Genomic DNA, 13462 nt, shown 5'->3' with positions numbered 1-13462 from the left:
CTGTGGTTTCCACCCCCACCTCTCCCATCCCGTTTCCCAACTTTACCAGGGATATTCCTGCCTCTGATTGGGTTCCCTCAGGATGGTGACTCCCTCTTCTTCATCCTACATATAACCAATCCTCCAGTTTCCTTGACTCTCTGACCTTCCAAGGGCCATCAAACCAGCACTAGGCAGCAACCCTGGGGCGCTTACCGTGTCGAAAGCTGGAGTCAATGGACCGCCGCTCACCCAGGCGCCCACCACCCGTGGTCCGGCTACTCAGGTCCATGAGCTGGTGCAGGCGAAGTTTTCGACAGTAGACAGAGGCAGCCTCAGGCTCCAGAGCGATGAGTAGTTTTTCTGCATCCTCTCGAGACACCAGGCCAGCCTGGGGATAGGTGGTGGCCAGCACCATAGACTATCATGTAAGATGGCACTCTGGGGCCTGGCTGCTCCTACCTCTTCCCCCATCACACACCCTCTGTGCTAAGCCTGTCAGGTCCCTTCGTGTTGCACACAGCTGAAGCTGCCCCACAACCACAATGAGGTCAGGCTAGGGAGGGCCAGGGGGTCAAAGGCTACAGAGCAGGAGATGGCATGGCTGTAGCAAGTTTCCCATATCAGGTGCAGAGCTGGCTAACCAAGTGCTGGCTGTGGTGTTAACTGGGGAAATTCTAGCAGGGTGGGTGGGTGGGTGCAGTGGATTGGAGGGACAGGGGGGCACTGCTGGGCTCACCAGGCTGCTGTCAGATATTGGTCATAGGTTGCCCCACTCCCAGGAGAGCTCTGTTCCCAGAGAATCTGCTCTGGCGGGAAGGAAATAGTGAAATTCCAGGCACTGTGACAGGCTAGTGGGGTAGGGGAGAAACACTGATCTGTCATTTCCTGCAGCAGGACAAAGGCTCTCTCCAGAGAGTTTAGACTGTGGAATTCCATGCCTTCTGAGCAGGTTAGGAGGAGGGAGATAGGTAGGAGTGGAGGCTTCCTGCCCAGGGCTAGCCCCTTCTGAGCTGGCATCAGGGAGCAATGTGGGAGAAAGCAGGGCAGGTAAATGGGCAGCCGTGTTTGTTCTGTCTGGGGGCACCTAAACTCTGCAGAGTGGCTCTCTGTGCCAAGGTCACTCCCTTCTAGGGACGAGAATAGCCACCCACAGTCCTGTCATCCGGCCAACAGCTATAGGCATATTGGTATCTCCAACAAGGTCCAAGGTAGGCTTGAGATAACCTTTTGGATCTCCTAGGGGTTTGTTCCTCAAGGCCCCAGGGGCAGAGCCAAGCAACCCAACTTGCTCTGTGAGACGTCTCTGTCCCCATTGGGAGGGTAGTGTTTGAATCCCACATTCTCTGTGGTAGGAAGACAGCACACAATTGTCCTCACTATGGCCAGTTCAGCACCACAGTTATCCATCTGTGGCTTCCTGTGGAACAGGGCTGGAACTAGACTCCAGCAAGATTACATCCTTGCTCAGAACTCCCTGGTCCTGATTCCCCCATCCTTTTTCCTGAGAGTCCATATTCAACAGACTATATGTACAATACTCCCTATCTTGGGCTCTGCTCCTCAGGAACTTGACTGGACACTGTCTATGATGGTCTATACCTCTTGTCCAACTGCTCTTGTTTTTGCAGGTCCACCCCCCAACCTCCCGGGGACGACAGCTCTCCGAAATCCCAGCAAGGAAATGGTGAATATCTTCACACAATAACTTTGTGGTCTTCTGGGTTGAAGGGTAGATGAGGTGTGGGCTACAGCCAGGGCCATCTTGGGTGGAGGTGGGGCACAGTTCCACCAGCAAGTTCTCACCAGGTAGGCAGCTTCTCTCATGAACTGTTTAGCTGGCTGTTTCCAGATGGCAGGCACTGTCAGTACCCAGCGCACAGCATCTCTCTTCAGCACACACTCACTCTGTTCTCTCAGCTCCTGCAATGGGGGGAGGGGTAAGGTGACGACCTGAATCATTTTCAGCTCTTCCTGGGAGCTGGAAGGACTAATCAAACCACAGTGAGGGCTTCCCAACTTGGGAAAACCTATAGGAGTGAAAAGTCTGACCTTTACCTGGGTGGCCCAAGTCCAAGTTCTAAGAGACTTGACAGGGAACTGGGCTGTGACCTGGCAGTGACCACTCATCATCTGGACACAGGGTGGGATGAAGGGAGAGGAAGGGAGCAGGGGGCTAGGATGTCCCTGCCCCAGTCAGTGGGTTGGGAAGAGCAACACACCTGAAGGGCGTGATCCTTGAAGAAACGGAGAGCATGGGCAAACACCTCCAGAGCCATCATCTTCTTCCCATTTACCGCCTCTAGCTGGGTCTTCAAGGTAAGATCCTGGCAGAGACACGGGGCCATTCTGTAGGAGGCCACAGCTCTGCCCTGATTCCTGATAACTTCCAGCCGTCACCCATGTCCCTTGCTTCTCATTCTCTTCTGTCTGCCCCATATCAGTTCTGCCTTTCTCGATCCCTTGACCCATCCTCACAGAACCCACAATGGGAGTCTTGCCCTCTGTCCTGCTGCTACCCCACCCTCTGGCCCTTAATTAGGCCATTCCTCTGGCCTTTTGCCCGTCTGCTCCCTTCTCAGCTCCACCTCCCCCGCAGGAGCCTGGCCACATCGGCTCACAGTGGCACTGTGGATCTTCATCTTAAACTTCTCAAAGTAGAGCCAGTCCCGAGCCTCCTCGGGGTCTAGGTCGTGGTAGTAGTCACGGGCCGTGTAGCCAAAACTGTGGAAGATGCCTTCTGGGGTCAGCAGCAGGCAAGTGGGGGTCTTCTGGTGGGCCACACCTGGGTCCCCTCCCTCCCATTTCCTGTGAAGACAAAGGCAGTCAGGGGAGCCAGAGGATACCTTCTTACAGTTGAGTGCTGGCTCTGGGGCCAGTTGTGTGACCAAGAGCAGGACATAACTTCCCTGAGCTTCCCTCCCCCCTCTTTTCCATCTGTAAAGTGAAAATATTGGAAGTGGGAGTGTGACTGTAATCCCAGCACTCAGGAGCCTGAGGAGGGATGATTACCAGCCATGTCTACAAAGTGACACCATCTTTCAAAAGTTCCCCCTTCTCCCCCGCCGCCAGAAATAATAATCGTACATCTCTCTTAGGGTCTCATGAAAATCAAAAGGTGCCAATTTACATCCCTCTATAAATGCCGCCCCTGGGATCCTAATTATCCCTGGGGCCCTGAGAGACCTCTGGGCAGGGTGCCCCATTTGACCTCTCCTCTGTATTACCACGAGCAACAAGCTATTGTTCAGTAGCGGCGTCTGGCCTCCTGATGTGTTTCCCTGGGACACTAGCAGAAGCCATCTCTAGGCCAGTCACTGTGCAATCCTCAAGGTTATTTTCCAAGGCCAAATTACTTCAAGGTCTTTTATGATTCCTTCCTTTGTTTCCTGCCTCCCTCCCTCCTTCTCTTCCTCTTTTCCTCCCTTTCTTTCTTTATTTTTAGAGCTAAGGCTGGGCATAGTGGCACCTATAACCTTGTCACTGGGAGGAGTGTGTGGGGATCAGTGGGTCTCCAGAGCTCCACAGCCAGCTAGTCTAGTCAACAGGTGAGCTCTGGGTCCAGTGAGAGGCCCTGTGTCAATAAAAAAAGGAGCAGGGTGACAGGAAGATACTTGCTGACCTCTGGCCTTAATATGCATGTGCACAAATACACACTATACATGTATACACACAATTAAAACATACACCCCCAAAGTAAAGTCCTGGGTTGACAGTATAGTCCAAGACCACTTGTGTAGCATGTCTGTAGCCCTGGGCTTGATGTCCAGCCCTGCAAATGAAAATAAATCCATGAAACCCAACATCCCTGTAGCGGGATGGGAGCACGCCAAATAAGGCTGAAGCCCAGACTCAAGGTCCGTTCTTTAGCCTTTTGGCCAATGAGGAGTCCTAGAGCTGCAAAGCGCTCCGACAAGACCCTGTCCCACGATCATTTCTAAGAGCAGGCCTATACCAGAGTTTGAAGTCCCTCCTTCAGCCCAGCCTCCCAGTCCGGCTGTCCTCACCTCATCATGTGGATGGCCTCAGGGTCACTAGCAAAGCTGAAGGCATAGCCACTGGATGTGGTCCCAAAGTCGATGGCCACAACCACAGAGAAGGAAGCCTGCTGTGGAGCTCGGGCCTCTGGCTTCTGCAAGCCCAAGATCTAAAGTCAGGCAACAGCTAACAGGAACGCCTCCCCTTCACTGCTGGTGGCCCACTGCAGCTTTGTCCCAGTCCCACTGGCCCTTCTTCCTGGTTTTACAGCCCACCTCCAGGCTGAGACCTGGCTATGTGCTACCAGCTCCAACAGTCCGAGGCCTGTCAGGTAGCCATGACAGTTTGAGGTTGAAATGATTGCTCTCTTGCTCTGGCTTCCAGTTCACCTGACTTCTGCCCAGACTCCCTCAGCCCACCTCCATCTCGGCCATTTTCATAGCCTGCTACCAGCCTTGCCCCGACTGGGGGCGACTGGCTCGCCTGGGATGATTTCTAATATAGAGATGTGCACCTTTGACCTCCCACTCTTGGAACACAAACTGGAAGAGAGGAGTGGCCCTATCCCTGTGTAGGGTTGTCTGTACTTCCCCCAAGCTAGGCCTGGGCTCCCTGTGAATAAGAGGGACCCCAAGCTGATGACCAGGACAAAGCCATATAGGGGAGGTAATCCAGGAAAGCTGTGGAGAGAGAGGTTATGTCTTAGAAACTTCAACCGTGCAGTTTCTAAATATTTTAAACACTATACTTCTCCCTGAGATGGGATCTGGAGTCTGTTAGGCCTCTGGTTGGCAGAAGCAGTGCTCTGAGGACCTAGAAAAAGTCATATGCTTGCCTAAGCAGGGCAGCCACAGTAGCTCCTGGGAGCCATCCTGCTACAAAGACAAGTCGGAGTGAGTTACCTGGAGTGTCTGTTCTTATGCCTACAGCCCAAGGCCATGGGTCGGGGGAACCACAATAACTAGACCAACCAATGATCCCTGACAGAGGTGCTGTGATAACCCAGGTATGTATGTGAGGGCCTGTAGGAGGCGCCTAGGCACAGCTGCAGTGTGTCTGGGTACCAGAGGAGCAGGGTCAGGGAAGCTCATTACTTTCCTCATTACTTTTGTCCAGTCTGGTCCCTGCCCTGATTCTGCCAGGTACACCTTCCTCCATACCACCAGACCAACTACTCCCACATTCCCCATCAGGGCTTACCGGAGACTGTGAAGGCGTGAGGGGAGCAATACCACAGCTCTCTTGGGTCCTCGGGGAGCCAGGAGGGCTGGGTACCGGGGACCTCTCTGGGCTAGAGCCTGTAGGAGAGAGAGGTCAAGTCACCCCAGAGCAATCTGGGAAGCAGGAGCCCAAGTTTGGAATAAGGGTTCTATCTGTTCTCACTGAGCCTGGCTGAGGCTAAAGGCCATTTGCTAAGGAAGGAAGACTGGAGGGGGTAAGAAGGCCATGCATGATGCAGGGTTAGGGTCTAAGTGCCTGCCTGGGTCAGCCAGAAGCAACCATCGCCTTAGATGCTGACTTATATATCACCTGGGCATAGCTTCCCAATTCCCGTGAGCACAAAAGAGGAACAGGAGAGGCAAGGAAGCATTTTGTAGAGAACGACAGAGTCTAGAGATGAGCAGGCAGGAGCGATGGGCAGATGGGCGTCTATGACAGGACTGAAAGGGAATACAGATGCTGTGACATGGGACATTTGGCCCAGAAGCAGGCTGTTCCTCTCTGCTATTAAGTTGGGCCACATGGTTCTAATCAGGACTTGAGGGAGTTCCCCCAACCCACAGAGGCACAGACAGGTCAAGAAGGAGAAGGCAGCGCCTACCCTCAGTCCAGCTCTGTGTCTGGGGATGTTCACACCACCAGGAATTTTGATTACCTGTCCCAGCACACATGCATACACTCATGTCAGCATTGCGGGGCAGAAGGGTTCCTGAGATCATCCTGAAGGCCCAGACCTGGGCTAGACTCTAGGGGCTAGGAAACAGAGCAATCTCTAGGAGGGTCCCAGGTCTGGTTTGAATTCGACACTTGTAGGTCTGGAAGGCCAGCCTAGCTGGACATCCAAGGTGTCCACCAAATCACTAGTCACCATCACACTAAGGTTTGCTAAGGGTCATGGGAGGGGATGGCACCGAGACCCTGACATCAATGGATAGTGCTAGGAAGGTTGGCAACAGAAATAGAGCAGGATCTGGCCTGAAGACCCGTGTCAGTGATTGGCTGTACCCTGGGCCAAGGCAGGCTGTGCTCCCTCAGCCCAACCAAGTGATCCTTGACAGTGGTCCTACGATAACCCACATGTGTGTGTGGGTCTGTATGAGGTGCTTGGGCATAGCTGCAGTTCCTCTGGGTACCAGGGGAACAGGGTCAGGAAAACTACAGTTCAAGATCCCCTCCCTTGGGCGTCCAGTACAGACTAGGCCCTGCTGTGAGCTCTAATGTAAGAGGCAGTTGCTGTGGCTTGAGCCTGGGAAGGGAGGCAGGAAGGAAGGGCCCAGCCCACCAGGTCTTTGTGAATGGACTTCCTGAGGAGTGTCCCTCCTGCCTGCTGGCCTCCCACCCTGCAGAGAGCACAAAGCCTACACTCAGTTGAGAGCAGATGTGCAGGGTTCAGAGCACACAGGCTCACCTACAGGCCACTCAGATCACACAGGTGCTGTGCACCTGCACACTCACACAGGGCCGCATGCACACACTTGCACAAAGGATATGCAAGGCCTTTTCATACAGACGTGGGGATGGACATGCACTCACACACAGGAGTCTCTGAACAGATGCTTTGTATATATAGGTCACCCCTGCACACAACATGTGGGGAGAGAGAGAGAGAGAGAGAGAGAGAGAGAGAGAGAGAGAGAGAGAGAGAGAGAGAAGAAATTACAGAATGGCTCTCAGGAACCTCTGCTGAGAGAGGTAACTGGGGGCAGTAGCTAGTAGTCTCCATTCGGAGGCAAGTGTGGCGATGGGCGGGACGAGCTGAAGGGGACTTACTGATATACAGCCCTTGCAGGCCCATTTCCGGGACAGTCAACATCCTTGCAGTCTCTGTAGCTGTGGACAAGAACAAACAAGCAAAATGAGACTTACTTCTTTGCTCTCTCACAGAATGCTATTCCTGTATTTCTTTACTCTGTTCCAGAGTCATTTGACACTAATCCCTGACATCATGTTATTTCTCCTATAAACTCTTGAGTGTGTCTCTCTTGGAGATAAAGGTGTCATCATGTTTTGAAAACCACCCTAACAATTCTGTTATCTTGTCTAACTAAATTCCTTTATATCATTTAAAGCTCAGTCTCCATACGCCAGACTTGCTCAAAAGTGATCTTTGCTCTGTAGGAACTACATATATGTATGTATGTATGTATGTATGCATGTATACACACACACACACACACACAAACACACACACACATATTTCCCTACTTACTAAAGATGGGAGAAAATTTGAATAGTAATGAGACAAATATGCTTGCTTCTTTTTTACATAAACAATTAAATCTTAGCCAGGCCTGGTGGCTCAGGCCTCTACTCTCAGCACTTGGAAGATGGACACAGGAGGATGAGGAATTCAAGATTCACCTTGGCTACATATCACGTTGAAGGGTAGTCTAGGATACATGACACTTGTCTCAAGAAAACCAATACATAAATAAATATTGGCTGAATATTTGATATTGTAGGATGTAAAGCGTCTTCAGCATTTGTCAGAGTTGACTGATATTTCGATTTTATAATGGTCACGCTAAGTACGCTGCTTCACACAGTACAATATGGCACAAGTATTTTTAATTCCATTTCAGAAACTGCAGGAAATTCTGTTCTAATCTCAAGTCAAAATTCATTCATTTATTTATTTTTAATGAAATTCAACTCAGCAACTCAAACAGTGATCTTTAAAATCAGACATCATCATGGCTGGAGAAATGGCCCAGTGGTTAAATGCTACTGTCCCAGAGGAGCAGGGGTCAATTCCCAGCACCCACACGGCAGTTTGCAACCATCTGTAATTCCAGTTCCGGGGGAATCTGATGCCCTCTTCTGGTGTCTGGGAGCACCAGGCATGAAAGTGGTACACAGACATGCACATTTAGGCAAAGCATCCATACATAAAAGAAGTGAAAAAAGTCATAAAAATCGAACATTTTTTAAAAAGCAAAACCAAAAACAAATAAAAGAGACCCACCAATTTTTTTTCTAACTTAATACAATCCAGTGATATTTATCCTGAGAAAAGCTGGTAGGAGAATGTTAAAAGTCTTTGTTTTCTGTAATTAAAGCAGCATGTTTCTATAAGGAGTCATGTAAGAGTTACATAATTTTGTATGTACAGTAAAAGCACTGTAACTCCTACTACAGAACAGCCTTAAATCTGATCTGAGGTTTCTGTCAGCTTCCACTTGCAACTCGTGGTGGACAGGCACCCACAGTGTGTTCAGGGAACGGTGTCTTCAGAACCAAGGCCTCTGTGGGCCAGCACTGCCAGAAACAATTCAGGTTTATTCAGATTTTGAAGGAGATTTTGGTCACTGATCATTCAGCAAATTTATTGTTGCAAAAATTTTCACTTTATTTGTTTAGTCAGGTAGCCTCAGAATGGGATCATGAACTATGGTTTAGGAAACTATGATTTGTACATGCTCTGTGATCATGACCACACAAGCATCAAAAAGTAACTTTGAGAATACCAGGCATAGTAAGGATGTGAAGAAGATGTCACTGTGGGAGAGAACTGGGCTGGACCCCCACTAGACTCGGTTTCATGTGAAGGGCAACAGGAAATTTCTGAGGCTTGGAAGTTGCAGTCTGGAGAGCAGTGTGGAGGTGGAACAGCCTGGTCGCCATAGGTCTCCAGGCTACAGATGATGGGGAGTGTGCACCTCAGAATGAGTGGAGACATGTCAGGGGCCAGTAGTTTGAATCAGCAAAGCTAACCAGACCTGTTAAGTGAACCGTAGAAGAAAACTTGTGTGCCTCTAGCTGGTGGGTGGAGGGGAAGATAGAGAAGACTGGCTGCAGGGCTGGCTGACAGCGGAAATGGGCAGAGTGTGGATACGGTTTCAAACTGAGGTAAAAAACCGAGCAATCGGATATGTCGTCTGGAAATGAGGAGAAGTCCATGAGTTGGAGGTGTACGTCAGAGAGGCATGGTCATGGGAGTCTGGAAGGAAGAATGGGAGGGAAGGGAGGAGAAAGGTCACCTGAAGGTTGGGCAGTTGGAAATAGGCTGACCAAGAACCAAAGCCCAGCAAGAGAAGAGAGTGAGGCAACATGTTTTAAGAAGTCTTTTAAGGTTTTTCTTTTTGTTTGTTTTCTTTTTGTTTTGGTTTGGTTTTGGTTTTTCGAGACAGGGTTTCTCTGTGTAGTCCTGGCTGTCCTGGAACTCACTCTGTAGACCAGGCTGGCCTCAAACTCAGAAATCTGCCTGTCTCTGCCTCCCAAGTGCTGGGATTAAAGGTGTGTGCCACCACTGCCTGGCCTTAAGGAGTCTTTAAACAAAAAGGCTAGAGATATGGCTCACCAGCAGTTAAGAGAATGTGTTGTTCTTATACAGGACCTGGGGTCTGTTCCCAGCATCTACACGTTGGTTCACACCCATCTACAACTTCAGCTCCAGGGATCCAGCCCTCTTCTGACTTCTAGGGGCATCAAGCACACACGTGCACAGACACACATGCAGGTAAAATACTCACACAAATAAAATAAATAAGTAAAAAATGTAAAGAAGTCCTTAAGATAGCAAACACCTGCCCTACGGGCCCAAGACAGATAACCCCAGATAAAGCAGAAGGAAAAAGACCAGACAAGCTTGGCTGAGAAGGGAAGATCTGAGTATCTGGAGGGAGGCAGGGAAGGTTATGTGTTCATGTGTTTTCACTTTAAAACAATTTTTTAAATTTCTAATTATTATTTTTAGAGGGGAGAAGTTGAATACGGGGCACATATGTCTGTGGTCACATAGGAAGTCTGAGGACAACTTCTGGGAGTCCCTTCTCCCCTTCCACCGCCTGTGAGTTCCAAGGATCAACTCCAGTCATCAGGTTTGCCTACGAGAGCTTCTACCTCATGAGCCAGCTTGCTGGTCCGAGTTGATTTATTGGCCCAAGGTTATTACTTATTGTTATATTATAAATATAATTATTGTAAACCATGGTTGTACCTAACATGGGAGGTATTTGAGCCTGAATTTGTTAGGTTCTAGGATTCAAGCTCTAAGAAAATACCTCCAACTCATCAATAGTTTTGTTACTCAGTGTGGCTCAGGTCTGGCAGCACCAGCCTCACTGTCCTATGCAGGAGCTTATGGTAATGTAGACTCTATTGCTGACCCGCTCAGTCAAACATACCTCTCCCTCTCTCCCCTCCCTTCCTCCTCCCCTCCCTCCCTCTCTCTCTTTCTCTTTCTTTTCTGTTTTTTTGTTTGTTTGTTTCTGAGACAGGGTTTTTCTGTATAGCTCTGTCTGTCTGGAAACTTGCTCTGTAGACCAGGCTGGTTGGCAGAGATCTGCCTGCCTCTGCTTCCTGAGTGCTGGGATTAAAGGCATGGGCCACCACTGCCAGCCAGAACCTATATTTTAATGAGATTCCTAGAATAATTCAGATTCTCCTTATCGTTTAATTAATGTTCAGGTGTTCTCTAGGCTCTGTGGCCTGCAAAGCGTAGGCTACTGCTCTTACCTATGAGCCTGGCTACTCCTTTAAACAAGGTGGAGGCTGCTCTCCCGTAGCCTGATCAGGAAGTTTTGCTAACAGAATACAGACACTGAGCCCAGCCGAGGCACACCCATGAACACACAGATACTCCCTTGCTCACACACCATCTGAACACACCCAGCCCCATCATGGAAAGACAGCCAGATTCTTGTAGACTACTGTCTATCCAGGGTACACCTGTGTGGTCAGCGCCATGGAGATTTCTAGACTCTTGGAGAGGTACAGTTGGCTGCAGCAGGGGTAGGAATTAGGGAAGGATGAAGGCTGGCTGTAGCTGTGGGATGATGCTGAGAAAAGGCAAAGCTAACAGAGGGGGCCTGTAAGAGCCCCGGGAGTCAGGACAGAGCCCAGCTCAGGGCAAGAGGGGAACACTACAGCTGGAAACCACAAACTCTCCAGAGCTGACACTGTATCTTAATTGTACATCCACTTACAAAGTGATGTTAGCTCGAAAGCAGGCGTGTTTACACTGAAGGAATTGGCGAAAACTACAAATCAGGTTTTTCTCTTAGAATACTGACCGTGTTTACTGGCATGTCACTGCATCAAAGCCTACTGCAATAGGTATTGAGCATTTGTCATAGATTTGAGTTAGATGCTGAGAAGCACTTAGATGGATGGATGGATGGATGGATGGATGGATGGATAAATGGATAGACAGGTGGATTTTCTGGGCCAAGCTTATTGGATGGTGGAAAAAAAACCCTTGAACTTCCAAGGGAAAAAGACTGAGGTGTTAATCTAAGGTTTAATTCCATGTCACATGCCTCCCATTATGGCCCATCATGGCATCTGACATGAGTGTGTCACCGCTCTGTAACTCAGTGTAATGGGTGACACTGGGCTTGTGAGGACCAAGTCCAGGTATAAAAAGTGCAGGGAGAAGCGTGGAGCTGGGCGTGTGTGGACAGTGTTCTCTGCTTCTCTATGTGGACTAGTACTGGGTCTTACTGGGAATTTTATTGTAACTACCCTGAGTTCTTTTTGACAGAGGTAGGAGCTGAAACAAATTGTGATGGAGTTCCACTGATCCCTAAGAGGTGGCAGTAAAGGGTGTGGCTGTGCAAGGACACACATGTGCCCCATGTGTCTTCAAGACCTTTCCACCAAACCATGTATGCGTACCCAAAAACACTTGAGGAGAATGCTGACTAAAGGGCTTGGGACAACTTGGCTCCCAACAGCTAGGTCCCAAGAGAGTTGGAAGCAGATGGAGGCAGACCCCCATCCCAGGGACTTTCTAATTTCATGGTGGCAACATCTGAGTTTGAGAGTCATCGAGTAGACAAATTTGGCTTACAGAAAGTCACCCCACTTCCCAGTGGAAAATGCATGCCAAATCCAGACCCTGCCATTTAGCCCTGCCTATGGCCAGCTCTTAACTCTTGGCCTCATGGCTCCCACTCTTCAGATCCACCCTGACCTATATCCTTGATTGCTATCTAACAGACAAGGTCTGTCAGTCACTGAGGACTAGGACTGGGTGTGGCCAAGTGGGAGCTCAGAGACTTCTCCAGATCTCACAATAGTCTGGAGTTCTTTTACCTGATGGACACAGTTCTCCAAGGGTGTCTTGTGTGGGGTGAGTAGGCTGTGTACCTGTGAGCTCCAGAACTCTGCAGGTGTGCAGTATTGTTGGGCTTCCTGTTTCTACGTGATGCCCATGGAACAAAGAACCCATGCAGATCTTAACAGGTCCCTCTTCTCTGGGGACCTGCCCTCTTACCTAGCGCCTTGCCACCCCTTTACCGAAACAGGACTGTCAGCAGGCTACAGTTAGCTGGGGACACAGGATCAGTTCAGAACTGGCACCCAAAGAGCTGCCCCACCCTGTGAGGAGATGACTTCAAGGAGAGGGGACCAGGAAAAGGCTGTGGAGTGAAGAGGCCACTCCCTCCCGTGATGGCTAGGGGTGATGGAAACGGCCATGGCTGGCCCCTCTCTGCCTCAGCTTTGCTTTCCACACATGCACAACCCCCCCATCCCGTGCTTGTCATGGGAATAACTACTTCACAATCTCTGTTCCACCAAAACCTAACGCCCTCTCATCCATGACCACTGTCTCCAACGAAATTTTTCACTTTCCCTGGCTCCATCTGCTCGTGGCAGTCTGAATAAAGGTTCCTTCCTTCTCTTTCCTCCACCGACAGACTTACTCCACAGATAATTCCTCTAACCTTATAAAAGCTCTCTCCACCCAACTTGGATTCCCACCCTAGCCTCTTTGAGAAAAACCTGAGGTCTCTGGAGTATTGACATCCTGTCACCCAGCCGCTCTCCCACATCCTTGGATCTCAGTGATTGGGGGTCTCCTGAGGCACTTCTTGACACAAATACATTTAACCCTGATTCTCACTTCTGGCCTAGGCAGCAGGTCCCTACAATTGGTTAAGTGAGCAGGCCACAGTCCACAGTGACTCTCCTGCCAGGCCCCACCCCACCTCCCCTGCACGAAGTTGTTCCAGACCAAAACTCCAGTGGGGTTCCACAGCCCCAGGTAGAAGCCAGAGTTCAATTGCTGACCCCTGCCCGGCCAGCGGGCCCGCCTCCTCGAAGAGCTTGCAGATCTGCTCCCATTCAGCCCATGGGCTCACTCGGCAGCCTCTGCTACTCTCCGGGGAGCCCAGAGGTCCTTCCCCAGCTCACCTCCGCCCCTCCAACAGCTCCGCTGGGTCTTACCGTCTGGGTGGTAGCTCAGAGTCCCGCAGCAGAGCCTACTGTGGCCCTCGACGTGTGCCAGGCCCGTCTCTGCACCCTCCCCCAGGCCGGATGGCCTCACTCGCCGCCCAGA

General features: G+C 50.3%; 1 protein-coding gene and 1 long non-coding RNA gene across 3 annotated transcripts in view; one reads left to right on the top strand and one right to left on the bottom strand.

Annotated features, from left to right (window-relative positions):
* Hspa12b (heat shock protein family A (Hsp70) member 12B) overlaps positions 1 to 13462 on the bottom strand; it is an 18446-nt gene extending 4984 nt beyond the window's left edge. Inside the window, exons 1-8 of one of the 2 annotated variants that reach the window (XM_034495845.2) lie at positions 13351 to 13462; positions 6949 to 7008; positions 5158 to 5255; positions 3987 to 4111; positions 2601 to 2787; positions 2202 to 2306; positions 1786 to 1902; positions 196 to 370 (exon numbers count right to left, since the gene is read on the bottom strand). In XM_034495845.2, coding sequence (XP_034351736.1) covers positions 196 to 370; positions 1786 to 1902; positions 2202 to 2306; positions 2601 to 2787; positions 3987 to 4111; positions 5158 to 5255; positions 6949 to 6991 — 850 coding nt within the window. In that variant the 5' untranslated portion in view covers positions 6992 to 7008; positions 13351 to 13462. The other variant, XM_076929775.1, reaches the window with a different exon arrangement.
* Positions 954 to 13354, top strand: LOC143441430 (uncharacterized). The gene is made up of 3 exons (XR_013108815.1): positions 954 to 1666; positions 9512 to 9637; positions 9875 to 13354. It is a non-coding gene; the product is annotated as an uncharacterized LOC143441430 (long non-coding RNA).

The sequence above is a fragment of the Arvicanthis niloticus genome, chromosome 2 (genome assembly GCF_011762505.2).
Source record: "Arvicanthis niloticus isolate mArvNil1 chromosome 2, mArvNil1.pat.X, whole genome shotgun sequence".
In the NCBI taxonomy this organism is placed as follows: Eukaryota; Metazoa; Chordata; class Mammalia; order Rodentia; family Muridae; genus Arvicanthis; species Arvicanthis niloticus.
The sequence above is the reverse complement of the archived record's forward strand: the minus strand, read 5'-3'. Positions and strand labels throughout refer to the sequence as shown.